Source organism: Falco cherrug, chromosome 4, assembly GCF_023634085.1.
Source record: "Falco cherrug isolate bFalChe1 chromosome 4, bFalChe1.pri, whole genome shotgun sequence".
In the NCBI taxonomy this organism is placed as follows: Eukaryota; Metazoa; Chordata; class Aves; order Falconiformes; family Falconidae; genus Falco; species Falco cherrug.
The window spans coordinates 23,319,388-23,346,513 of record NC_073700.1 but is presented as its reverse complement, the minus strand read 5'-3'; the positions used below and the strand labels follow the sequence as shown (position 1 = coordinate 23,346,513).

General features: G+C 43.9%; 1 protein-coding gene and 1 long non-coding RNA gene across 4 annotated transcripts in view; one reads left to right on the top strand and one right to left on the bottom strand.

The window, feature by feature from the left end:
- Positions 1 to 27,126, bottom strand: part of GRM7 (glutamate metabotropic receptor 7) — a 304,125-nt gene that overhangs the window by 14,440 nt on the left and 262,559 nt on the right. Inside the window, exons 9-10 of one of the 3 annotated variants that reach the window (XM_055708082.1) lie at positions 17,639 to 17,885; positions 11,845 to 11,937 (exon numbers count right to left, since the gene is read on the bottom strand). In XM_055708082.1, the coding sequence (XP_055564057.1) occupies positions 11,867 to 11,937; positions 17,639 to 17,885 (318 nt within the window). In that variant the 3' untranslated portion in view covers positions 11,845 to 11,866. Of the gene's footprint in view, positions 1 to 11,844; positions 11,938 to 17,638; positions 17,910 to 27,126 lie in introns of those variants that run through there. The other 2 variants (XM_027811686.2, XM_027811687.2) reach the window with 2 other exon arrangements.
- Positions 24,841 to 27,050, top strand: LOC114017066 (uncharacterized). The gene is made up of 3 exons (XR_003561908.2): positions 24,841 to 24,919; positions 25,847 to 26,039; positions 26,236 to 27,050. It is a non-coding gene; the product is annotated as an uncharacterized LOC114017066 (long non-coding RNA).

Genomic DNA, 27,126 nt, shown 5'->3' with positions numbered 1-27,126 from the left:
TAAACGTTCTCCACTGCCTCGTGCTGCTGCCCCATCCTCTCTGCTGCCCCTTCCCTGCCCCTCGGCACGGCCCCGGGGCTCTGTGGCTGCCCTCTGCACCAGGGAGCCCTCCCAGCTGCCTTCACGGGCCCATCACCGCCCGGGAACCCTGCGAAGCATTGCTCCATTGCTCCCTTCTCGCCACGTAGGGGGCAATAACCAAAAAACCCCAAACCCAGCAACCACTCAAGCCCCTGTCTGCCCCCCTGCCCTAACAGCACTTCTCAGCCAGCCCCTGCCCACACCACGCGCCAGCACTTCGCCGCACAGGGCCCTGGGTTTTGACACAAGGAGATACACAAGCAAATAAACGGTTATAAAGTAATCACACAATGATTTTCTTACTTCCACAAGTATTCAGTAAATACAGCTCTACTTACCTAGCTAGTTTATCTACTCAAGGATCAAAGAATCAAAAATGTTTTTATAATTAATAATTGTACCTACTTAATAAAAAAAATTAAAGAAACCAAAATTCTGTGCATTTGCCAAACAGCAGGAACATAGGATCGAACGATGTTTTTTTCAATTTTTTTTTCTCCAACTGCATTCAGTGATGGGTTTCATAACAAGTTAAATTACAAAGGTATTTTCTGTTTACTCATTTAAAGAATTACAAGCAATTCCATTACTTTGTTATTTCCATTTTTTTTTTCCCTACAGACCAGCACATGTCCCTACTCTGAATGCAGAGGCTGTGTCTCTCCGCAGTGCCAAACCAAAAGCCTTGCTAGGACCTGGGTCCAACCAACCAACCCATTTCAATTACACAACTCAGTCAGACGCAGACCTGTACCTCTCACAATCTGGTAAGACGTGCTATTTTTCAATAGAAAACTGAAACCAAGATGACATCCGGAGAGAAAACTTTTGCAGTATTTGGGTTCTGTCTAAGTCAATTTCTCAGTCAATAAACTGCCCGTTCAGGCCATCACTCATGTCTCTGAGCAAAGCACAGCCCTGCTGCTGCTGTGCACGACGAGGGAACCAGGCAAGGGGAGAAAAACAACATCTCACCAAAGGACTGTTAATCTTGAACTATCCTTGGACATGAATGACAAGGTTGCACTGAGTACAACCTCCCTGTGTTAGAGAAACAGGTCATAGTTTTATTTTAAATAACAGTAAGTGTCATATTTATTGTTCTATTTGTTATTTCCAGAAAAAACATGACAGAGAAGACTGAATAAACACTTCAGCATCCCGTGGGTAACTGGTTCTTACTTGGTGCATCCTCTCCTCTGAAGAGATGAATTTCCCTTGATAAACACTGTGCAATCACAGCCTTCACCCCTCGCACCTGGGAAGTCTGAATTACTGCAGCATGGAGCCCATGCAATGCCACACCACTGACAAGGTGTGCTTCCTCAGCTAAAAGAACTCCCCTCCTTTTCTTCAAGCTGGTCTGCTCAAGCTAGTTGGCAGATTTGCAAGGAACAAACATCTTAACAAAAATATCAAGAATGTTCATGAAGTGCAAAGTGGCTAAATTCACTGGAAAATTTATTCATGGTATATAATTCTGTAATAAAGTGTCTAACAAAATTACACTTGAGCTGCATGGTTAAACAGTACCATTTTGCTGCAATCAACATTTAATTTTTTTGCAGAAAGTCTTGATTTCAAATATCCTGGAAATGTTTAGCAGCTGATATTAATAAGAGTACAGATTTAATATAAGGCTCGTTATTCCACAGACATGATAAGCATCATGACAAGTGGTGTAACTATGGCAACTATTTTTTTTTCTTTTTTCCACTGAACAGCAAGAGCAGACATCTCACTAGATGCTGTGCCAGACTCCTCTCTCAGATAAGACCCAGAGCTCTGAGAGGAGTAACTAAGCCAAACATCAGATCCTGGAATCGGAATGCCTTTCCTTCTTATTATGTGTGTCCATTGGGTTTCATGGGCATTTACGTGTATTTAGCCATTAACCTAATTCCCTTTTTTTTTTTTCTTTTTCCACTATGGCTAGAAAACAAATAAAACCATGTCTTTGTTTCTTGCTGTCAGGCAGAGTTCAAAACCAACAGTCTCACCCCAAGGTCAAAAGGTCTATTTTCATGAACAAAAGGATGCTCTGCTCTTTAATGTATTGCTACACGTCACTGAAAGATGCCCACCTTTCCTTTCTTGAAGCCAATAAAGAGAAAAAAACAGTCTTTCCAGATGCTGGAAATAGTCTGAAAATGATGCCTATTTGCAGTAAGAGAGAAACACCGGGAAAGACCAATTTCTTATGTGCCGTTTTTTTTATTTGCTGCTGCTTACTGCCCCCCCCCCCCAAAAACAAAGAAACCCTGGCCCCTGCTGAACAAATATATTCTCTGCTTGCTATCTGTGTCAATTTAAATAATATCTATTTCATTTTACAGTATTATTTTATGTCAGTGACAAATGAATGCTCAGCTGTGTCTCATGCTCATTTTACCCACATGCTCCTTCAGTTCATCAGCACTGTCATTTCCGAGCGCTACACTGAAATATTCTATGGGCTTGTTTTCCACAAGGTGACAAAATGTATCAAGGCCTGGGTAAAATCACCAAAGATACACAACAGCACGCAGGAACAGGCTTGTATAACGTTATGACACCCGTGCCTGCGTCCTGCAGACACAGACGGAATACCTGGACCAGAAGCATGACAGCTATCAGGTAAATGTGCCTATAACCAACGGGCAGTTGCTGGGGTATGTCTGATTTTGTGACAGCCATCATTGCTTTTCTGCTCCTGTTGACTGTAGCACACTTCAGCAGGGATTTTCTACCATTGAGGTTTTGTTCTACTCTTAACTATACAACCTTTGAACAGTTTTCTTCATGCTTGTAACCCTGCACACAGAAAACTGCATGGATTCATATCTCTGAGAACGTAATTTACCTGTACTATTGCTTATTTTCAGTTTTCCTGGCCTTTTTACTCCATTATGACTATGATTAGCTTTTAGAACTTGCTTACCAAGTTTTCCATAGGTTTGTGAATACACAGTCTTTCAGCCAACCCACTGCCACCGGTTCTGCCCACGGGTGGAAACACTTTGTACCTACCTGCCTGTGAGCTGTTCCGCTAAGGACTGGGCTCCAGTGATTTCAAGTACCACAGATCTCAGAAAAACACACAAAGGAAAAAAGAAGAAAAAAAAAAAGTCTTTTGTTCTGAGTCAAAACGTGGCAGCAAAGTCAGGAGGTCTAACACAGAACCAAAATCCCAGGAGCCAAATCCAAGAGGAACGGGCTCTGCTTGTTCCCAGTGAGCCACGGACCTTCTTTCTGCAGGGAAAAAGAGAAAGGGAGCGTTCCCCCATCACATCTGCTGGGAGGGTTTTTTTGTTCATTGAGCTTCACTACCACATATGTCCAATCCCGTTACTTCAGTGGCAGCTATGAATAGACCTCCTTTACACCTGAGAGGAAAAAAATTTAAGTCGCTCATTTAATACAGGGTTTGCACCTAACCTTATCATCTATATAGATTTCATCATAAATGTAAGCTGCTCACTTCTAAACCAGATGTTGGATGTCCTTAAAATAATTCATTTTGCTGTCCTTTACTCCCTGCAGTATGTGACAGCTGTTCTGGTGCTAATGGCTGTAAAACCATCGCATGAGAAGTGAAGCAGAGCTTCTTCATAGAGGTTTTAATTCAGCATAGAATTTTTAAAGGTGTTTTTTTGGCTTTTTTTTTTAAATGAAAACCAGGCAAAATTATACCTTGCTTTGATGAACAGGAGAATAAAATGTGGCTCTCATGGCTGCCGCTGGGCAGAGCTGGGCAGGACGATGTGTGTAAGTGAAGAAATCCCTCACTGCTAGCACTGAGCCGAAGGGATCTGGATTACACCAGGGAATGGCTGCTAAGCATCAAATTTAAGCACAACCATTGCACTTCACAGCCCATTAGAAATATTTTATCTCCCAGAATATTGCATCTCAAGCATGCACTGAAGGCAGAAGACTGTCCTGTCTGCGTACCAAGCTTCGGCAGTTAAGTGCGCTGGGGCTTTTCCGTGGAGGCAGCACCCGGAGATGGGGAGTGCTTGGGCTTACACCTCCTGCACTGCCTCAGAAGCAGATCTGCAGCCGTGGTTGGTGATGGCTGCTTGTCTAACTGTTAATAATATTAATTTAATAAATTAAATTAACTTATCGTAATAACCACAGGCAAACTAAAATGGCTGCAAAACAATTTTCTAGCAGTCAAGAATCACCAGCTGCAAGCACGATCAAGAAAATCTGCAAAGACTTTAAACTGTAAAACCTTAAACCCAGCTTCTATACTGCCTCAGAGGCCAAACACACTACAAAGTTCAGCATAGGATCCCTTCGGTCTTTGACTTAAAGGCCATTAGTTGGTCTCTCCTAAAATCTCTTCTCTAGCTACTCCCAGTCAAACTACCCACGCTTTCATCCTCGGTGGCCAGACCGCACTGTGCATTTCAGCCTGTACGTCCGGGCTGTGAGGATCCCGACGATATTGAGCCAGGTTTTGTGCCTGGTGTTATGGATCACGGCTGCTCTTGGGGACGCTTTTGTTATAATTATAGTAGCAGTAACCATTAAAAGAGTACACACCCCAAAAGCTGCAGGGTACAGTTGTAATGCTTCTGGTTGCTTGGGGAAGGGAGAAAAGAAACAGGGCTCCAAATGTTGCAGTGTCCTAGCCTGGGGCAATTCCAGTGATTTTAGTGAAATTAAGCTGAGAGTGTCAAGTCTGATTTCACAATCTCGCAACTCTTCATCTGGGTCACCTTACTAACACAGATGAGGGTGTGAGCACACAAGAGACTATGGCAAGCCACCACGTGAGAACAGCATCAAGTGAGTCCTGTCAAGGTGACACTTACCCTGCTCGAGAGACGGGGATTCATTATAAATATATGGAAGACCAAAGAACCAAAGTCTTTGTCTTTTCCCTGGTATTACAATTTATGAATTTGACAAATTCTCCCTGAGAGGATGTAAGGACTGGTAAATTAGTCAAAGGGAGAACTTAGCACTAGTAAGAGTTTATTAGGCAAAAAAGTGAGAAAGGGACTGGTCCATGAAGTATAACAACATATGCTCAGTCTTCCAAATTTCCTAGGGAAAAAGATCTACATAAAAAGGCAAGCGATGGAACAATACTAATACACTCATTAATACTCATTTAATACTACTTTGCGTCTCAAAGACATCTATTTAGCTGCCTAGCCTTTAATATCCAAAATACTTACAGCCACAAATAATGTGTTTTAACTTGCACTGTTCAAACAGCTAACTACAAGGGAATCATTCAAGTGCATAAAGAGATTCAGTTTTTAAAACAGGAAAGGGCCTGACACTTCCCTGCATATTTACAAGTCTTGTAACATGTAAGTCATTAAAAGTGTGATATGGTCTGCAAAATAATTAATGTGGGAGTTAGGAGAGAAGGCTCTGGGCAGACCTTATAGCAGCCTCCCAGTACCCAAAGGGGCTAACAAGAAAGCTGGAGAGGTGCTTTTTACAAGGGCTTGTAGTGACAGGACAAGGGGGGAATGTCTTTAAACTGAAAGAGGGGAGATTTAGAAGGATAAAAGGAAGAAATTCTTCACTGTGAGGGGGGTGAGGCGCTGGTCCCAGGCTGCCCAGAGCAGCTGTGGATGCCCCATCCCTGGCAGGGCTCAAGGCCAGGCTGGACGGGGCTGGGAGCAGCCTGGGCTGGTGGGGGGTGTCCCTGCCCATGGCAGGGGCCTGGAACGAGATGATCTTTCAATCCCTTCCAATCCAAACCATTCTATAATTCTATGATTTTTCCTTTCTTTAAAACAGAAACCTGGAGAAAGCAGCCAGCTGCCAGGGCCCCATGCTGTTAGCTGCAGGGATGGGGTGCTGCTCCACTGCCCTGAGGGACAGCTCCACTCTGCCCCAGAGCTCCTGGCCACGCTGGTGGAAAAAGGGTCTGAGGACACCATGGGAAAGGGAACTCACAAAATCCAGTGGATGTGTCAGTAACATCAAGCAGCACATTTAAGTTTCACTCGTGACCCTTCAGAGTGTATCAAACTATTTTCTTTGCAGCATATTGATCTTAAGGCACTGTAGAAGATCTCAAGTTGGAAGGAACCCATAAGGATCATCAAGTCCAACTCCCTGCTCCTTGCAGGACTGCTTAACGCTAAACCCAACGTCAGCACACTCCCTGCCATCCTCAGTTTCAGGGGTTTTGGGCTACAGATGCCAATTGGTACTGGGACAGGGCCCAGTCCTTCATGTCTTCAACTCTTCAGAGGCGGTATCTGTATAAATATTTTAGTTTAAGAAGTAAATAAGACAATATTAAACCAGTAAAATTGTACCCATGGAAAACAAGCCTCATTATGGATACCCCTCAGTGTGTACAAAATTAAGGGTTGTTCAACTGTTCAACCTCATGAAATGTAGCTGGACTATGGCTTGAAAAATCTGTGCCAATGAACAAGTAATTTTTGGAATAAATACTTACATGCTGGTTTCTGGCTTCAATTTTCAAAAGTACTGGAGAGCAAGGAGCCTAACAGCATGCAGAAGGGACCTGTGTGCATCTCTCAGCCAGTGTGCGTGCATTGGAGACACGGCCCTACCAGGGAGTGACCACTGGGAAAGCAGCTCAGGAGAAAAAGGATGCAGTAAGTACAAGAAGAGGGAGGGGAAAAAAAAAATCACCTCTGAACAGTAGAAAATGGAAGATAAAAAAAATGCACCTATGGTTCATAGTGTGGCACAACAGCAAATGGTGTTTTATCTGCTTTATCAAACTATGCTATGCAAAGTTACACATAAAAGTAAGTTAATGTTCCTGAGGGGGAGCAATTACAACACAGTCTGTTGCAACCACATTTTTGCTAAAGCTTTAGTAAGTGCTGCCCGCTCGATGCTGAGTGGTGTTTCTGTGAGTCTGCTACCAGGAGCACAGCACATCCTGCCCTGGTCCTGCCCTTAGGCGCAGGGAGAGGGGCTCACAGGCTGCAGCATCTGGGGCTGCACCACGGGCAGGAGACACAGTGTGTGACTCAGGGAAAGGCAGCACCCCGACGCTGCAGCGACCTCACTGCAATAAACCAGATGTTCCCTTGATTTCCCACTTATTCCCTTGGCAGAGAGGGGTTTGGGTGGAAAGGGACATTTTAAAGGTCATTTGGCCAACTGCTGCAGGGCATGGTCCTCCACGCCATGTCCAAAACAGCTATAAAGAGCATATTAAGTATCAGTTGGGAACAGGGAAAATTATTTGGTTCTACAATAAAAGTAGCTGAAAACAAAATGCAAAGTCCGTGCTCTTCAAAAACTGAGGCTTCCAGCAGGAGGCTGAGAGAAAACCAATTTGAACTGAAAAACTTGCTAAAAGGGAAGTGAATTTGTTTGTCCATTTTATCCTTGAGTGCCTCCACTATCACTTGAAATCTGTTCCGCAGATGATGGTTTACAGACCACGGCACAGAGATGCCACTGCAGCTGCCGTGGCTGGCGATGCCATGGTGGGGGCAAATGCCACCGCTCCCACGCTGCCCCCTTTTCAACCCACGGCACCCAGGCGGTGTGGGGGTCACCCTCAGTAAACCTCATCCCATGATCAGTCAAATAAAGTGGAGTCTACCACGTCAATAAAATAATTTACAACTTGGGAAACAGGAAAATATATATCAGGGACTAATAGGGGGTGTTGCACAGGCCTTACCTGGATGTAACTCTGTGCAATACTTTTAAAATTAGATATCACCATTACAAGAAATCCATGATAAATGTTTAGTTTTTCAGCAAGCCATTCTAGAATAAAAACAGATGCAGTGAAGCTTTTTTTGCTTATCAACTTTGACTGCAAATTCTCATTTCTTAGCAGTTTCCACTGAATAGAAAAATCCTTCAAGTGAGGTTAAAAACTGAGCACTTTCTGAGGATGAAACTAGCCAGATTTAAAATGAAAATGATGCTTCACTCCAGAAAATAATTATTCTATACCACATACTCTGAGGTGTGATAAGCTACAGCATATCACACAGTTCAGAGCCAAAACCTTCAAAGAGCTGCCCCCTCCCCAGAGATGCCACAGCTGGATGGTGCAAGTGGCCCCAAGGGTGCAAGAAGGGGACAGGCACGGAAAATCCTTGGCACTAGAGGGTACCTTGAAGTATTTACCTCTTGAAAGGTAACTTTACATCAGTTTGAAACCATGTCATGACTCATACTGCAACAGCTTCATTACAGCATAATCTAAGTAATTGCATATATATTCTAGGAGAGGAGATGACCAAGAAACATCATGACTTCACACAACATGGTGCTGCACATGCCTGGCAAATGATCTTGACGCTTCGCTATCACCATGGAAATTCCTCTGCATACTGATCAAGCAAAAGATGACTTGTAAAGCAACTGAAAACCTTTTGGAAGCAGCCCACTGTGCCCAAGCCCTGGGAGGAGAGCCCCTGCCTCCCTCTGTGGCTGAGCTACCCTCCCTCCTAACACAACTATAATTGTTTAACAGCCTAAGTGGTGTTAATGGCCTGCTCTGTATAGAAGCCAACCTCCCCAGCTCTGCCCTCGCCAAGAGGTACACTGATTGTCATTTTTCAAATTAATTCAGTTAGTGCTGGAGAGCTGCTCATAGCCCAAAGCCGTGTGCAGGACCAGCTTTGGGGAAACCCAACGTGAATTCAAGGGGAATGCAAAGTTCAAGGATCTGCCAGCTGCAGTGCAAAGTTCAGAAAACATTTCTGCTGAGCAGGTAGCTGCTCCTCTTTGTGTCCTTAACCCTGCGCAGCTGAGCACTGCGGCACACAGCTGGGGTGGAAAGGTTAGCTGCTGTTTGGAAATCTGAGGCCAGAGCTTCGGCTAATATCAACTGACATTTCTTCTTCAAAGCAAAGGGACCACTGTGGTTTAGCATGCTCAGCATCTGGCCCAGATCAAGTCAAAGTTCAGCAGAAAAGACAGACAAATGATAAAAGGTTGCTAATGACTTGCAGCGTTTCACCATTATCCCTGCTAAAACAACTTTAAGTGCTGAAGAACCACCGGTACCATCCTGTTGCAAAAAGCAACCAAAATAGCAATGCCCCGTAATGATTACCCAGCCAAAAAAGTAGGGAGACAGTCTCCATTCATCTCTCCTTGACTGCTTTTATAAATGTTATGACAGACTTCGGAGTGCAGCAAGCTCATGGGCATCACTCAGGTCCTTCCTGGAGCAAAAAAAAAGAAACCCATGCCATGATTTTCTTTGTCCTTCTTACAATGAAGCAAATCCCTGTTTAACAGTACATACTGTATACACGACAAAGCGCCCAGTAACTCCAGCGTGCTGAAGGGATACGCCAAAGAAAGCCACAGTCTTTGCACCAGCTTGGAAGAAGTCACTGACCTTGGCACGAAGCGTCATCCTGCCACCCCCATAACATCATGGTCCTTGCTCGCCTAGGCCAGAGGGCAGTGGAAGGGATGAGCTGTCTTCCTGGGATGTACATGATCCCACCTGCAACGCACGAGCATCTCATAGCCATCACCCACGGAAGGCAGCACGAGGGTAGGGCAGCATGGCACTGCTTGCCGGCCTCGAAAGCCCGCGGGATGGATCCAGGCCTTTCAGGTATCACAAGCACTTTCATCACTGGACTGTCTTTTCCTCCTGACCCGTGAGCATATCACTTGGTGATAGATGAGGAGAAAAGTGCTGCAGATATTTCTACAGCACCAAATGTGACTCTGCAGCTCTACAAACAGTATTTGATGTTCCTTCGCCTTGTTCAGGTGATGGACAATTTCTTTTCTTGACCCAGATACCATATAGAGTTTTTTCCAGCCTTGTATTTTCATCAGTCTCAGCAGTAAAGGAATCCTATTTGTCACTCACAGGATACAATTTAACAGCATTACAAATGCATCTCTGTGTGCATCACATAGCAGAATTTGATATAGTCAAGTAATGGCTTAAGCACTGTGTTCATTCCTACATACAAATATGTTACTAGCAAAACAAGTGTCAATTTACAACCAAGTTGATATTTTCCTGATATCACTGCTTTGCTTTTAATACAGTATATTGTTTCTTGCTGGTTTCTGTTTTGTATTCCTGGAAGAACAAATCAAAACACAGCAGCCAGAGCTACAGCAATCAGCCCAGCTGGAACAGAAACACTCAGGGGGGAGAAATGGAAAACAATACCTGATGCAGAAGAGCACTGGTGTGGGCAAGACCATCACAAGCCCACGCCATCCTTGACGGTGGCATTTTTCATAGCATTGTGTGGCCCAATTTTTAAAATCTGCTTAAAGAATCTGAATGGCCAATCGCTTTTTATAGGACTTGGATGACAAAATTATTTGTGTGCCTTTGCAGATGGCAATTCCTTATATTATACAATAATGTTACCTGGAAAAAAAATAATTTTTAGAAATCTGTGTGAGCTCATAATTCTTTTAATTTTAAATGGTTCTTAAATTTTATTTTTTAAAAACTGATTTTTCCTGAGATTTGGTGCATCTTCTACTTCTCTCCTATTCTTCTCATCTCCTTCCTTTAGCAATTTCATCTTCCCTTAGTTGCCCTTTCCTCTTTCACATTTGATCTGCAATAACGCTTTGAGTGGCCCCTTCTCCTCTGCGACTGCTTTGTTGTATTTCCCTCAACACCAGCCACCATCAACCTTTCTGACTGGGGCTCTCTGGCGAGGCAGGTTGTCCTGATGTTCATAAAGAGCTTCACACCTTAAATAAGGCTTTCTGCCTGAGCTGTGCCAGTTAGAATAATGGGCGTGATTCAAATACAATAAAAAGCAATTTGAACACTTCACAAGAACTTGAGTTGAATTGAAAGTGGAGCTGTGGCACTTTGCACCAGCTAAAGATATTAGTATTTTTTTTCCTGTGACTCAGAGACTCAATTCAAGCAACACCCCTACCTTTGCTGATGTAAGTCCTCACCTATTAGGGACCAGCTAAACATTCTGAAGGTGGTATAGAGCAATTTCTTCTGGCACCAACTGCACAGTACGGCAGTAATGGGCCAGCACCCTTCACACCTGGGCAAAGCCCCAAAGGAGCCTGCAAAGCCACCTGAGTGGGATTGCAGATATGAGAAATACTGATTAATGGTTATTAGTTATTAGTCTCCAATATCAAATGCTTTCTCATTCCTCTAATGTCACTAGCAAAGCAGTAATTCCTGGCTGATCAAGTCACAAATACAAAATCAGCTCACAAGATCACAGCGTAGGCAGTCACAACACTCAGAAAAAGCCAGCCCTCAAAAATTGTTCACTCGTGGCTATACAGGAGCGGTCACTGTGAACACCCATGGTGAAAAAAAATATTTTGCCAACTTTTTTTGAGCCATTTATAATTTTAGAATGAAGAAGATTGCTCACACGTTAGCAAATGTTATTTTTATGCTGCCAGGCAACACTGCTGGTAAAGCTGCTAGAGATGACTCAGAAAACGTTTTGTTAGTGGTTAGATCTGATTGCCATAATTAACTATAGATCTTTTGTTTGTTCCTTTTTTGAATTGTTATCAAATATCTACATCTTCAAAGGCGTTACTGGGATCCACCTCCACTGGTGGGAAGTCGATCACCCGCTTTGTTTGGCTGGGGCACAGCACAGGGATGAGGATCACCCAAGTCCCAGGTCCCCCCTTTTCAAAGCAAGTCCTCCACGTGGGAGCTGTCGGTAATGGATCTGTGAACAATTTTTAAGTTAGATACTGGTTTTAACATAACTGCACTAATGCACATTGTTCATTTATTCATGTATATAATCATCATCATCATTTGAGAATAAAGTAATAAGAAGCTAGATGTTTCCTTACCTTTTTGGAAAGCAGGCAAAAGCTATACAGTAGGTGGAAGAGTGTACCAAGTAACAGATTTTTGAACACTCTTTCTTACAGGTGGTATGCAGTCTACAGGAAAAGTAAATACAATACGTCTGTTCACAATAAACTCTTCAACTTTTGCCCTGTCACGGAGGCCATGACATTAATCCAACTGAAGAGCTCAGATTAGAGCAGCAATAGTGGAAGGCTGAGAGGCGCCACTGTATGCAATTAACTCCGGGTTAGAAATAAATTAACCAGTTCACAGAAGTTCAGGTACCTCTGAACATGGGAGCAGCTGCTCAGAAAACAGCCGGTCAGGTTGATTTTGTTTTCTTTTTTCTTTTTCACCTCTCCTCTGAACAAACCCTAGAACATTTTGGCTTTAGTGTAAGACTTCCCTAGTCCTTGCCCACCCATGCCGTCACCCTCAGGTTCCTGGGCATCATTGACATCCATTTCAGTTTTTCCCTCAGAAAGATGGGAGTAGGCAATGTCATGCCAGTGATGTTAAGGACAAGCAGGTGTGAATACACAAACACACCAGGACACAGCATGGGCACGTTTGCACAGTGCATCTGCACGTCTGTCTGAGATGGGAGATGCTTGTGCTCCACACACTCTCCAGCTGGGAACCCACAAAGCCAGTGTCCATTCTCACGGCAGGGAACAAAGCGAGGATGGACACACACTGCTCTCGCTGCCGCTGCGGCAGAGGACCTGAGAGCACACAGGGAGGTGCAGTTTTAAAATGGAAACATGCAAATGGTGCCTGGTCTGTTAGGGGACAAAGGGCAGCGACTGCACTTCACTACTGAAAACTGAATCCACTGCCATGTAAAGTTGTTTTAGTGCTAAATAAAGGAGAAAGTGAAAAAGTCATCCTGAATATGTCTGTACAGGTACTGAGCCCTCAAAGCACCTGATAATTTAAAAGTCCAACAAACATAAAACAGCTAAAAAATTATACCAAAAATTCTAAGGTGACACCTTTCCTTTGCCACATGTCAACAATTCTCAGATGAACTCCTCAGGGAAAGTGGACCTCCTCCCATGAACTGCTCCACCTTTCCAACCCTTGCTGGTCACTTTGATGCACTTCGTGTCTTTGCCACGGGGATGCTGCACGCCTCCTGCCCACAACCACCTACTACTGGGCTACTCTGCACTACTCATCTTGGTCTCAGAGCCATTTTCATAGATGGTGAGATCTTTCCCATGAGATTGAAAACGGGAACACTGGAAGATCAACACTCCCTGTGCTGCCAAGTCCTGAAAGACCCTGACCCTACTCCTGCAAGAAATCATCTGCCCAGAAGAGTCACTGGCAGGAAGCACTAGGCAGCTCAGCATCCTTCTCACGGCTGCTTCTAGGGGGAAATGCATGAAAGCAAATGCCCTTCCAGTAAGGTCCGCCCATCCAACATGTGGGAAGCATAACCTCCATAACCTCCTCACTACCAAACAACCAGGATGTCTATTTCCCCGTTGCTTTGTTCAGTAAAGCCATGATTTACAACAAGTTGCTAGGGAAAAGGAGTAATTACGTGTAAATCTCAATATAAGTTAAGGGTTGGAGGTTCAAATGTTTTTCCCATAGTTTGACACTACTCTTGCAGCAGAAACACAAGCAGCCAACCAAGAAGCAGCACTCACTACCTGTTCAACTTCAGACTCAATGAGAAGCAACTTCTCAAGTAGTTTGAAATTCAGCCAAGAACACATGAGAGCAGAATGAACTCGCAACACGGATGGAAGCTGCTGTGCACCCATGTCTGCTCACCTGAATCTGCCGCAAACACGTATTAGCAGGAAAACGCTGTTGAACGAGTCAAAGCATGCACGTGACAGACAGCAAATTGGAATGATTAAGAGAGATTTCATGAGCAATGCACTTTTACATAAAAAAGCTTGGCCTTAATATATCCCACTTGGTATGAAAGTTCTCCCAGGTCATGGCTGGGGAGCTCAGCCTGTGAAATTTCTTGCTTCCCTTATAACCTAACATAAAGCTGCAACAGTGAGTCCCTATTCCTCCTGATGGGTGGGGTACAAGGCCACTGCATTTCCAGTGATTTTCCTCCCATGTTAATGTCATTTCTTCTTTTACACTCACACTAAACCCCAGTGCTTGAGCCCAGCTCTCCCTAGTGCTTAGCACATTTTTTCCGAGCTCAGTTTCCTGCAGATCACCGGAGAGCTGTGTGCAGCATTTCCACACAATGCTCAGCACCGTGCTGACGACCACCTGCTCTTGGAAAGCCGCTCAGGTAATTTATAGGCATTCCAGTTCCACATGTGCATCTTCAGTTCATTAGGCATTCTTTTAAAGGCCTACTAAATCACGGAGATTTTTTTCAAGGCTGTTTTTCTGCAAAACCATCCACCTTGTGCTTTTGGTTCTGGCTTTGGTATATAAGTAGGCCAGGCCATAAACTTGGGCTTAGTCACTGAATTCCCCAATGTTTGGAGGTACATGAATCCTGTGCTGGTGGCTCAGTTTTAATTGGTTCTTAGGTGATATGAAATATTTGTTTGTTTTCAATAGAAATGGCAACTCCAGTCTCCAGTACCTGAGCAAGCCATGAACAGCAGCATCACCAGGAAATATAATAGAAAATCAAACTGGAAAACCCAACTGTACTTTTCCACTTAGGAGAAAACACTTGGTAGCTAAGCCAGATCAGCATCTAAGTTAGCTTTGCACTGTGCTGATGAGTCTCCGACTCATCCTTAAATCCCTTCAACTACTTTGCTTGCAGCCTGACCCAGCGGGTGCCGGCGGAGCCCAGGACAGAGCCAACAGCCAGAACGTCCCATCCCGGTTCGTCCCACAGCAGCCGTCACAACCAGGGAGGTGCCTGCCGCAGCCCACCAGCTGCCCTCCACAGCTGCAGGGAGATGTTAGCTAGCCTTAGTGGATCAAATCCAATTGTAAAGAGACAGATACTGAAAACATATTATTTTTGTTTTCTTTTGAAAGACAGTATTAGAGTTTTTTGGGGTTTTTTGTTTGTTTGTTTTAATGCTCCTAGCGCTGATGCAAGCATTTGGGACAAATTTTTATTCACATTTCCTATTTTCCAATTGGTAAAATTCCAAAAATTTCCCCACCTACTGTATAAAGGTGAGGTTTTTAAAAGTTAAATTGCTATGAAAACATCAAAACCTTATTTATTTATGAATATCATATGCAAAATTTCACTGAAAATGAAGTTTGGGGAGTTTTGCTTGGATGACATTGCTTTTTTCGAGCTTATTAACATAGTTTTTCTTTTTTCCAACTAAAAATGGAACTGTAAACAGATTTTTTTCAACAAAATACTCAAATTAAAAAACCCAAACTCCTCAACTCAGGTATTCCATGAATTACTTGCACAGACACATGCTAAATGTTCCCCAATTAGGGGGTTGACTGACAACCTGTTGAATGCTATAGGAAAGCTCCCATTAACTGCAGCAGTAGCCTATGCTGGCACTAAATGTACCCAAATACTTGAAGTACAGCAGTAGTTTCTTTCATTTGATTTTCTAATGATTTTTATTAATACACATATCCAGGGAATGAAATAGTAGCAGTAGGTGCAGCTGATGATATGAACAGATGGTACCATATATATAAATAATCAAAAGATTTAAGAGAAAATTTATTTTCTGAACCATAAAAATTTTAAAAGCCCAGTACTTGGGAGAAAGACATATAAATTAATACTATTGCACATTTCCTGACTGGCTAGGTTGAATAAACAAATTTATATGCTTTGGAATCCTACAGGTAAGCAAACAAGTTCACAGAAAGCAGCTTCCCTTCACACACACCAATTTCGAAGTTATGAGGGCTTCACTCCCAGTTTACCCAGTTTTGCTCCTGACTTTACCCCAGCTTTAAATCAGTGTTAAGGAAACCAGGCTGAAGACTGGATGCTTAGGGCAGAAAGTGGTACGCCTTGACAATCAAGGGTTCTGTTCCTTACTGCTGCTCCTGCCTCTTAAAAACATCTTCTAGTCTGTAGTCTTGGATGAAAAAATGTTGGATTTTACCAGAAGCTTGGGGGTTTAAGACAGCAATATTTCTTTTTAATAAACATATCCTAGGGGAAAATTTTACTGTTCTTTGAGGGGGAAATATTCTCAGAAGTCTGAAAACAGCGACAAGATGCAGCACAGGAGAATGAGACCAGCAGGGGAAACCCAGCACAGGCAACCCCCCAGCTGCAGTTCCCACCGGGCTCTACCGCTGCTTCTGCGCTGAACATTTCATCATCAGAACTTCTCTGTTTTCTTGTTGTTCAGGTCTTTGAGTGGGAATTTGTGTATTATGATTTTTCTGGAGGAGAAACTAATTCCAACTCATTAGACCAGAACAGCAATTAGCAACACACACTCACCCGCCCTTTCCCAGCTGCCCTCCCTCCTCCTCCTCCTTCCTCTCCCTCCATCCTCAAAGGTCTTTTCCAAGCTGGCCATGGCAGCAGCCCTCCCCAAACACCTGGGGAGCAGTGGGAGCCGCGTGCTGGAGGCTCAGACCTCAGCAGCCACCTTGCGGGGCAGGCGTAGAGCCCCGAGCCCGTGGGAGGGCTCCCCTCGCCCTGCGCTGTGTCCCCCAGCAGAGATGTGACTGGGCAGAGGGCTCTCTGCCCCCGCTCCTGCTGGGCAATACCCCAGCGCAGGGAACGCGTTTCTTCTCTCTCGCAGTGAGGGCTCTGTTCAGTGTGACTGGAGGAGGCATGATGTGGTCCTTACTTGATGAGAAGCATTTCCTTCCTACCTCACGTCTGAATCAGAGTTCAGATGGTTCAGCTTCCAAAAACAAATTTTGCTTTTCCAGTTAGAATATATTTTGTATACCTGCACGATAAGGCAACGGGGAAAAATACTCAAGGGATGAATAAAGGGAGGAAAAGTGCTGTGTCAATAATTTGCTGGCTGTTTCCACTTCACTTTGACAGCAGAGTTTCTGCTTTGAGGCAGATATTCAGATGGCAGTTAATAGACAAGAAGTGGCAGGGATTTCAGCAGCAAATGGATGAACAGATCACGGGCAAGGAAAGGGCATTTCTCCACATTCAGATCTGTTTTTCATAAAAACTGCAGACATGTCTAAACCTTTCCAATATGCTACAAAGTTGTGCAGCTGTCTCCTTCCTCAACTCCTTCCAGATGCAAATGCAAATCAAATTTGATGGCCTCAGTATGTAATTTTGTGCTACAATATACCATGTGATATGCATTAAGGAAACTGGAAGCATCTTTTCGATCTATCTTCCTTTTAAATCAGTGGCAAGATTTGCATTCGGACTGGATAAAATCCTTAAATGGGAACTTCAAAGATTGTGAGATTTTTGCAAAGAAACTTCGCAAGACATGGAATTATAACTGAGGTGAGCAGAGTTATCAGTGAGCTTGGTACTCATCCCTCCCTCCACCCTGGAAACTGCAGCCTGCCAGGGTTGGGCAGGTTTGAGATGACGCAGGCTGAACGGTCTGGTACTCAGGGATTCTGCTGATCTCTTACTCACAGAGGAGGGAAAGGAGGAGTTACTCACAGCTACCAAGTATTTTGCTAGGAGTTGCTTCCAACCAGCGCAACTCAAAAAAGGGAGGAGGAGATAGAGAATTAAAAAAATAATACGCATATATATATGTCTTACACACAGATACATATATGTGTGTGAGACATCAAAAATCTTTAACTGAGAAGGCCAAATAATATGAAGACCCTCAACCTCAGATATTGGTCCGTGCCTCCAAACGCGCAGCAGGCAGCGAGCAGAGCGGCGGTACTTACTGTTGGGGTCTACGTTCTCACACAGCTCCGTCTTGGCTTCACCGTTGGGCCTGTCACTGGGTTTGTGTGAGAGCCGTGATGACATGGTCGCCGCTGTGACCACAGCCTTGAAGCTGCGTTTCCGCTTCTGGACGTTTAGCTCAGGGTGGAAGATGATGATGTACACCTTCGGCATGTAAAGCATCCCCAGGGCCACTGAAGCACTTAAGTTCATGGATATTGTAAGTGTGGTAGTTTGTATGTAGAGCTAGGAGACACAACACATGAGACACTATTACAAATAAGATGACTGGGAAGAAGGCTGTAGTACTTCAAACATTAACTAATGGTTTAGAAGTAATTTTTAATGAGTTTGCAACCAAAGACGCATGAGCTGAGACCTTTGCACTGCAAGCCACCGAGAGGTCCGTCACACATCGCCTTCCTGATATATCAACAGCCTCTTTGGAGGCTCAACGCCTGAAACATTCAGCATCCTTAACAATACAGTTTCTACTGTATGCTTAGGGTATAGCTTCTGTTTGTTTATTTAAAGAGTGAAGATCAGGTCTGGATTGAAATAACGCTGATATAAATTTAGATTTAGGTCTACTGTAAGTTAAAGAAGAGGAACTATAATAGTACAGGTTAGTAAAAAAATCTGACTTTTTAAAAATAATTGAGAAAGATTGTTTTTTTTTTTACTAAACTTTAATTCTCTACAATTCATTGGAAGACCTTTGAGAGATATACAATGATCTATGTGGTCATGTCATTCAGCTATGCTTATTGTGAAAAAATGGTATATATGCAAGTCAGAGAACAGGTACTGCCATAAGATGAGTATTCAAGACACCACAAGGATTCAAAAATGTATTCTGCAAATACATAGAGGTAGAAAAACCTTTTTTTTTTTAGAAAAAAATCTTTTCAGAGAACACAATAGACAAACTAGAACAATTCTATTTAGCACAGCTAAAAGGCAGAGAGATGGCACAGAACAGGTGTGAGGGAGCTGGAGAGGGAGCAAAGTCTCTGCAGGGCCTCTTCAAAAACAAATATACAGTAAATCTATATAGATGGGAAAATCATTACACATTGAGGGTGATTTCTTCAGAACACTGCTTCCTCTCTCCTCCTATCCAGTGCTAATCAGTCTGAATTTCTAATGGAAAAACTCCATGAATAAATATAATGGCAGAGTAAAATGCTGACTCTGCCCAGGTATTTCCCAATTCCCGTATTTAGAAAAATATGAATGTCTCCAGACTCGTGAGTTATATCTACAGAGCAGTTGCTATTACAGTGATTAAGACCACCACTGGAAGCAATAAAATGCCTTATAGAAAACATAAAAAATGTGCTGTGGGCAGATGTGTCTCCATACAAATGCAGACAAGCAAAAACCCATGTGCTGTCTGTTTCTATTTACTCATTATCCGAAGGAAATGACACCGCTGTTGTCACAAATTCTGCCGAAGTCAGGACACTGGGACACAGCCCAATTCATCCAGCGAAAGGCCAAGGTATAACCATTTGAGGCTGGGAGGGAGCCCAAGGGGTCACCTCATCTAAACCGCTGCCCAAGCAGCAGCCATTCCCACCAGAACCACCTCTGACAGGTCACCCTGCCTGCCCGTGTCCTAACCCCCCTCCGATGGGGTGTCACAGCCTCCTAATCCACCTGCAGAGCACTCAGGGCTCCAAAACTTCTGGTCTGTGCCTGAACGAAGCTGCTAACTGTCCTCTCCGGGTGGCACGGTGAGCAGGTGGCCACCACCTCCTCTGGCACCTTCTTTTATATATTTAAGTATCTACTGTCTTTCGGAGAACTTTTAAAGACCAGCACGGTGCCATGCAGCCCCTTGGTCTCTGGCAGGTGATGGGGTAATTCCTCCCAGCTGGAGCCACGGGGAAGACCCCAGGCCCTTCTGCCTGCCCCCACCCGGACTCTGCTGTTGACCCGCTGCCTCCCAGAGATGCCCAGACTGAGCCGGGGCTCTGCTGAAGGCCTCCTCGCCCGGCGAGTATTTTCTGAGTTTGTCTGACACCACTGCTGTGACACACGGTGTTTATTTCTCACAGTCAGGTAGCGTCATTGCTTGCTGCTCTTTGCTCCAGAGTTACTACCTGGCTGGTTATTCCTCACCTTATACCTGACAGTTGAACGTTGTTAATGCTACAGATATATACTCTATACCTGTATATCTATGTATATAAGCACTATGTCTATTTGTCTTGTAAGAACATTTAAAAAAGAAGACAGTTCTCAATGCATTTGCTTCCCTGGAGCTGATCCTCCTTTCAGTTATGTTCACATAAATCAGCTGTAACGCAATTGGGGTCAAGTGCTTTGCATTGATATAAATAACATGGACCTAAATATTTATTAACTAAATGTAATAGCTAGAAGTGTAATACACAAAACATAACATTTAAGGGCTGAAGGATAAACAGGAAGATACCCTCCTTATTTTAGTAAGCTTTGCAACTTACTACCAGCTTTTATCCTCGCAAAGTTAGGTAATTATAATTTCTGTTTTATGAAAAGCTCCTGCAATTGTTCCAGGAGCTGTAGGTATCTCTGAAGGCCAGGGAGGCGCCACGGACTGCATACCTGACAAATTACATTACACCAAGGGACCGCCTGCTTCCCAGCTCGGTATTCAGAGCACACAACTCTCTGCTAATACTGGGGAAGAAAGCTCGCCTAAATAATGTCTGCAGTCCTTCTGGTTCAGTCTGAAAAGGATGCGGCTCTGCAACACGCATTTAATAAGAATTAATTCTGTTTCTATATACAAGATATGTAACTAAACCTGGCAGGCACTGAATACCTACTGAGCAGTGTTACTGAACGCGATCTCCATTTCTACAAGGTTAGAAGAGATCTATGTCAGTGAAGAGCTCTGTCAGACACACAGAAGATGCATGGATACTTCAAAGCGGTGTTTTGTTCCGCAGTTATCTCAAATGACTTGAACTCACAGAAAGACTGTTCAAGTAGCCGTATGGTGAAAAATGCACGGTAACGTTTTGCAGCTAACTCTTGATTCACTTTCCTAGAGCACATAAAAACCTTTATGCAGAAAGCAGAAATTTGAACCACAGGTAAAAATAAAAATTTAAAAAAAAGAAAAGAAAAAAAATGTGGATGGCACAGCACTGCCAGTATGACACACGTAATTAGTTGTTTATGTTCCACAGACAGAATTAGCATATTTATGTTTGATTACAAATTTTCTCTGCCCAAATCCCCCTTCTCCTTCAGCATGGAAAACAACCACTCCCCATAGGGATTTTGATGAACTGGTCAGTTAAGCAAAAGAACTGTATATAGCCACACTCATAGACACGTACCTCTTAGACACACTGTGTGTGACAGCAACTAAAAACCCTAGTGAGGCAGGAGACGCCCTGTGCGTAAGAGCTACTTTTACAAGCCCCATCCAGCCAGGAGCTCTCAAATGGCTCCTCAGCAGCAGCATCTGGTACCTGCATGTGGCGTTTCTGAACTTCAGAACAGCTGGCGGGTTTGTGTGGGGATGTGCAGTACTAACAGTTTGCTCAGAAAGGAAAGGTAAGAGCAAGCGCAGTTCGCACACAGCAAGGGACGGCGGGGACCCCGCTTGCACAGCTCCTGTGGAACAGGACACAGCCCGCTCCGAGGCCACCTCCCCACGCGTGGCAGCCAGCTCCCGCGTCGGACGAGCCTGTACTCTGAGGTACGATCAGCCACCGGCACAAACCTGTCACGGGCGGCAGCGCTGTCCTGACGTGGGTCTTTTGGGTGGGTGAGCAGAGTTTTCCGGAGACGTCACAGGATACTGCTCCCGAGAGCAGGTTTCTGCACCAGTGCTGGAGCACCTCCAGGGCCACACGCTATGGCTGGTGGCTTCCCGGCGTGGTTGCCAGTGGGCTACACCAGCGCGGATCTGCCTTACTCAGAGGTGACTTACCCTGGGGATGGTCTGACCCAGCGCTGTCCCCTTAATTCTGGGCTGCTGCGATTGCAAAAGCTGCAACCAGCTGAGTGCCAGTAATATTTTGGTATTGATTTTTATGTCCTTCTGCTGTTAAGGGGTTGAAGGTTAAATGATTATTTAGTCAACAGGGTCTTTTCAGTGTCATGCCAGCGAGGTTTCCTACCTTGCCTATGCCGATAGGAGATAAAAGGAAAAGGAGAAAAGAGCTTTTGTAGAACAAGGCAAAATGAGTGACACACAATGCTTCTCATGACAAATGGGAGCTTTATAAAGATAAGGGAAACTGATAGATATGCTCATTATGCAGAGCCTTAGTTTTATGTATTTTATCTCTGCTTTGTGGTTTTACCAGTCAAACATAAAAATGCAGTTTACATGAAACTATTTCATTTCTTATTCCACTTCTTCTGATAAACTCTCTGAAAGTATTTTAGATGAATGCAAATGGATGACTTAAAATACAAAGGATGAAGTTTAACCGACAATGTGAGTCTAGTAATTCATGCATGCCTTTTACAGCTGGCTGATGAACCTGGTAGTTTCCAAACCTGAGATCAACTGAAGAAATTAAGATGCAGATTTAGTGAGAGATGCTCAAACTTGACATGAATGAGAACTGGGATTGAGCTAAGCATTGCCAGTGGAAATCAAAGCTTTCTAAAAACAATTTACTTCAGTCTCTGTGAGCCCCCTCCCGTGGAGGGTGTGAAGCCACATTTGCCACGGCATAAGGACACAGCAATTCTGGAGGGTCACCCTCCCTCACATCTCTCACCTTCTCTCTCTCAAGCAGCTTCTGAATTTTGACAAATTTTAACTTAAACTGAACACACTGCCGTTACAAATGCATCAGACTTTGAAGCAGTGCTTTGGAGAAAACTCAACCCCAAGGATATCATTCACATGCAAAGGCACCTAGATTTTATCATTTATTTTACATAAATGATTTCCATTTGAATTTTAGATTTCTACATTTTCCAGATTCTTGCTTTATTCATGCAAATGGTGAAAATTACCTTCACAACCTTGAGAGAAAATTAGACTGGTCTTGAATACACACGTCTAATAAGCAGCAATTTTTATAGAACAAATCATATCAATGGACCATTTTGCATGAGCTAGGCTTACTCCCAGGCGTAAAGCACTGCAGGATCAGGCCGTTCAGTCTTTGCTAACCCAGTGGAGAGATTTCCAACTGCTGAGCCATAATAACTGAACTTAGAGCTGCAAATCTTAAAAAGTCTCTTTAGGAGTCAGAAATACTTTTTTGTAGGCTAATGTTTTGTACTCACAGTCTAATCAGGAGCAACTGCTCCTTTTATCTAATTCAGCTTTCTAATTATGCAGAGAATTGTGTTATTTTGTAATGTGGAAATAAAGTGGTAATGAGATATTTTTGGACTTGTGTTATTACAAACCAATTTATCTCACTTTTATATGGGAATTAAAACAAATGTTCTTACATATGAAGTAGACAGTTTATAAATCTCCCAGAAGGCTCTTCCAGGTCATCTGAAGATTTCATTCTCTACAGTACGTTGTGCAAATGTAAGAACGAGAAACATTTTTTAATAAAAATTAAAATTAGCTTCCACTGCATTATACGTTTGAAAAAATATGGAAAGCAGAAAGACTTGAATGCAAATGCGCTCTCAGATATTTCTAGTGTCTAATGCCCCTGCCCACCCAAGCTACATCATTTTAAAGGCAAACAAAACACCAGAAAATATCTATTTTCCCGTGAAAGCTGTGCTGCTTGATGTTACAACGGCTTTGCTTAGGGAGGCCCACGGCCCTTGCACCTCCAGCAAAGGCGCTGGCCCCTTGGTACCCGCGCTGCTGCAAGGGGCTACAGCACATTTCTCGTGGAGCTGTTATCATGGTGGCCCACGGCCACGACCCGGGGCTGATGTCCCTGTATGAAAATCTCCAGTCACAAAGCACCCCTAAACCTGCAGTAATTTGAGAGCGCCCCGGGAGCCAGCTGCTGCTGGCCGCCTTTTGGGACCCTCCCTGCCCCACCAGCTCAGGCTCTGCGTGGCAGGGAGGACAGGCTGCGGCCGCAGCTCTGCATGGGCTGCCCGGGGGTGAATGTCCTCCGGTGTGACCCCTCCTTTGGCAGCACCGTACCCTCAACTGGAAAACACCCAACCCAGCTGTAAAAGCAAACGCCATTCTCATTTCCTTAGACAGCTTGATTTATGTAAGTTTCAGGCAACAGCAACTTTACCCAGGCAACCATGTCTTTCCACAAGGATTGTACACTTGTGTTGTCTGAGAAATATAAAATATTATGTGTGAAGCAGTCCTGTCAGCTCTCTTTACCGACCTGGCTCAGTAATCCTCTTTTCATGCCCCACTGAGGCTTTCCAGCAACCCATGCACATCCCAGGTTCCTGTGGATACAGACATACACTCGCTTTCTTCACTTGGATGGTACCAGTTCAGCTGCAGATAATACCACGCCGCCCTGAAGCTTATCTACTGACGACTTCCAGGACCCCTGCCTCCATCCCCATCCTTTTAAGCATCATAATCTGCTCAAGCTGTCATTTAGCAGTGCCCTTTGGAGAATAGAGCAGTTTGAAAAAAAACCCCAAAAACTCTTTTCCTAGATTAGAAGGTTTTAGCAGCGCTTAGGGAAATTGGTTTCCCTTTCTTTTAAGCCAACATTATTTTGGAAGAAAACTACCAAACACCACAGGCCCCCTTCCCTGTGAACACCAGGCTCCAGCATTTTGGACAAAAGGGACAAACATCTGGCAAATGATCCAAAAGACAGATTTCCAGTTGCAGGAGGTCAGTTAATAGATGAGAGGCAGTGACTGCACCACTTATCTGCTGTTCTAACCTACTGCTCCTAATGGTATTAATATAATCCACACTGTAGCAGTAGTTCATCATACTTCTATAGCATTTGAGGATTTTACAGGCAGATAATGCACGCGGGTGCCAACACACATGATCTATACCTATGACAAACACCAAAGGTTGCAATGTCAGGCAGCCACATGTCACAATGTCAAATCAGGGCTCCCTGTGCTACGTTAACCTGGTCTCCTGCTACAGCCCACAGCTACGTGTCTGTTCCTCCAGACTCTCTTCATTTGTGGATGATTATTTAATATGCTTTTCTCCCCGCTTTTCAATCTGTTAATTCCACTGCTCAATAAGTATACCCTTTGATCCCTGTTATGAAGATATAATGCCTACTTTCTTCATAAGATTTTTACAGGTTTTTGCCTGTCTGTGCTGCTGTACGGTTCCATGTGCACTTTTCACAGCATGCGGAAGACAACCATGTTCTTCTGCAGAGGTGAGCATCAGCACTGCTTCAGAACCACAACTCAACAGCAACATGAGACAGGCAACAGTATGTAAATCATGATGTTCACAAAGTTTTACAAATGACAACGGATGCTACCCAAGGGACGTTTGATAAACAAATCATAGTAGTTATACTGATTGCAGTTATTACTGTACAAAATAGCAAGGCACGCAAATAGCCTTTGTGAAATGTCTATGGGAATGTCACAGAATCAGTCATACCATTTAATTATAAATTCTGTGCTTAGTAATTATATGAAAGGTGACACCGAAGGAAATGATGGGATTTTAGTTTCAGAAAATTTCCCTCTAATGGTTGGTTGTTTTGCAAGCTGACAGCACTAGGGTGGCTTATCAAACACACACGGCTCATGAACATCCCTGTCTGAGCTGCTGCTGGTGCAGAGGCCAGGCTCAGCGAACGGGCTACGCACCCCTGGAACACGAGGTGCATGTGGCATGGGGGACACGGAGGGTCTGGGGCACATGTGCAGCCCCATGACATTTATTTTATTTTATTTTTCCCCCCCCAAGCTGAAACCCGTGATTTTTCTACAGCTCAACAAGGAGCTTTGTGTGCCTCACAGGAATCATTTTACTGGCTGGTTGCAGCAGACCTGAGGTTGGATGCCTTTCATCAGTGGAAATAGTTGGTCTGTTAAGTTAGTGTCCTTTGGAAATTCTCACAATATTACATCTGGTAGATCAGAAAAAAAACACAGGTTAACTTTGTGGATATTTTTCAGTGTAATGGAAAAATAAAAATAGTTCCACAGAAACAGCAAGTACCCACAGAGTAACATCGCCATTCCCTTGGAGATATGAAAGTAAAGAAGATTAAAGTTTGGATAGTAGCCCCCCAAATTACTTTCCTTTTACACCCAGTAATAACAGTTGCATCTCACTCTTTTGAAAGGTCATCATCTATCTGTGGGCCCTCACTAAGCAAGGTCTTGTATCAGCGCAGCGCTGAAATCCAGCAACAGGAGCAAAAATACTTGTCTTACGGTGGCAGCTCTGCAGTGACGAGGGGGGATGTGGAGTCTGAACCCCCAGCCAGGCACCTGACCGCTGGCACAGCCTCATGAAGGGGAACAGCAGAGAATTCGGTAAGCCCAGCAAAAAAACTTCTCACACAGGCAGGGAGAAATGTGTTGCCTTTGAATTATTTTTTTGCCAGGGCAGTTGAAGACAAGTCTTTCTCCCAGCAGGTTCATATGCCTTTGAAGGCTTTTTTTTTTTTTTTTTTCTTTGCTAATAATAAAATGACTAAATATTACAGACTATTCTGTGCTTTTTTTCCAGATGTGATCTCTGCATTTACCCTCACAAAATAGAAATGTAGACTTCCAAATAAACTACAGAAGTAATAACTAATAGATCATCGCAAAAACATTGTGTGCCCAGTTGAGTTTCTTTCATGCACTTAACCAGAGACAATTATTATTGCTACTAAGAGAACAAGGGGGGAGCTGATAAAAGATTCAGATGTGAAGAATTGCCACTGTTGAAGCAGAAAACAAAACAGCATTAATCTCTTCCAGAAACTAGCCAAGCCTTGCATATTACATACACTGCAACAGCGACGCATCAGCCGGGTTTCCACAACTGCATCTCCAAAGGTGACCAAAAGCAAAGTGCCCGTTAGTGGGAAGTGTTACATTTAATGACAATATTCAGCTGTCCTGGACAAGCAAACACACAGGGGACTCAGTCTAAGAATTACTCCTGTAAATGGTGGCTTCAAGGACTATAAATAACCATTCACTATTGCCCAGTTCTGTCCTGGTTCAGGGAGGGATTAAAATTCAGTGTTTGCCTGCTGCTGTGGGAGCAGTAAATGCAACACATGGTGTGGAGTCTGGGCTGGGCAATGGCAGAAGCTTGAAGGCATCACAGGCCAGCTTTCCCTGGGGTACAACGGGTACGTGAACACAGACGTGAGTGTGCGCTCACCCTCATCAGTCTTTGCACAACGTGTGACCTCATACACCCTTTCACCCTATGGCAAAACACGCATCTCCTTTAACCTCAACGATGCAACACAGCCTACTTCACCGATGTGGTCTTCTCCCTGACATGCATCAGCTTCAAAACACACCTGCAGAGAGGCAAAGATCTTTCTAATCTTTCTACTTTACCCGGACAGCCCTTAGAAACTATTGCGACAGAGCAGGACGCCCCCCCCCCCGAAGT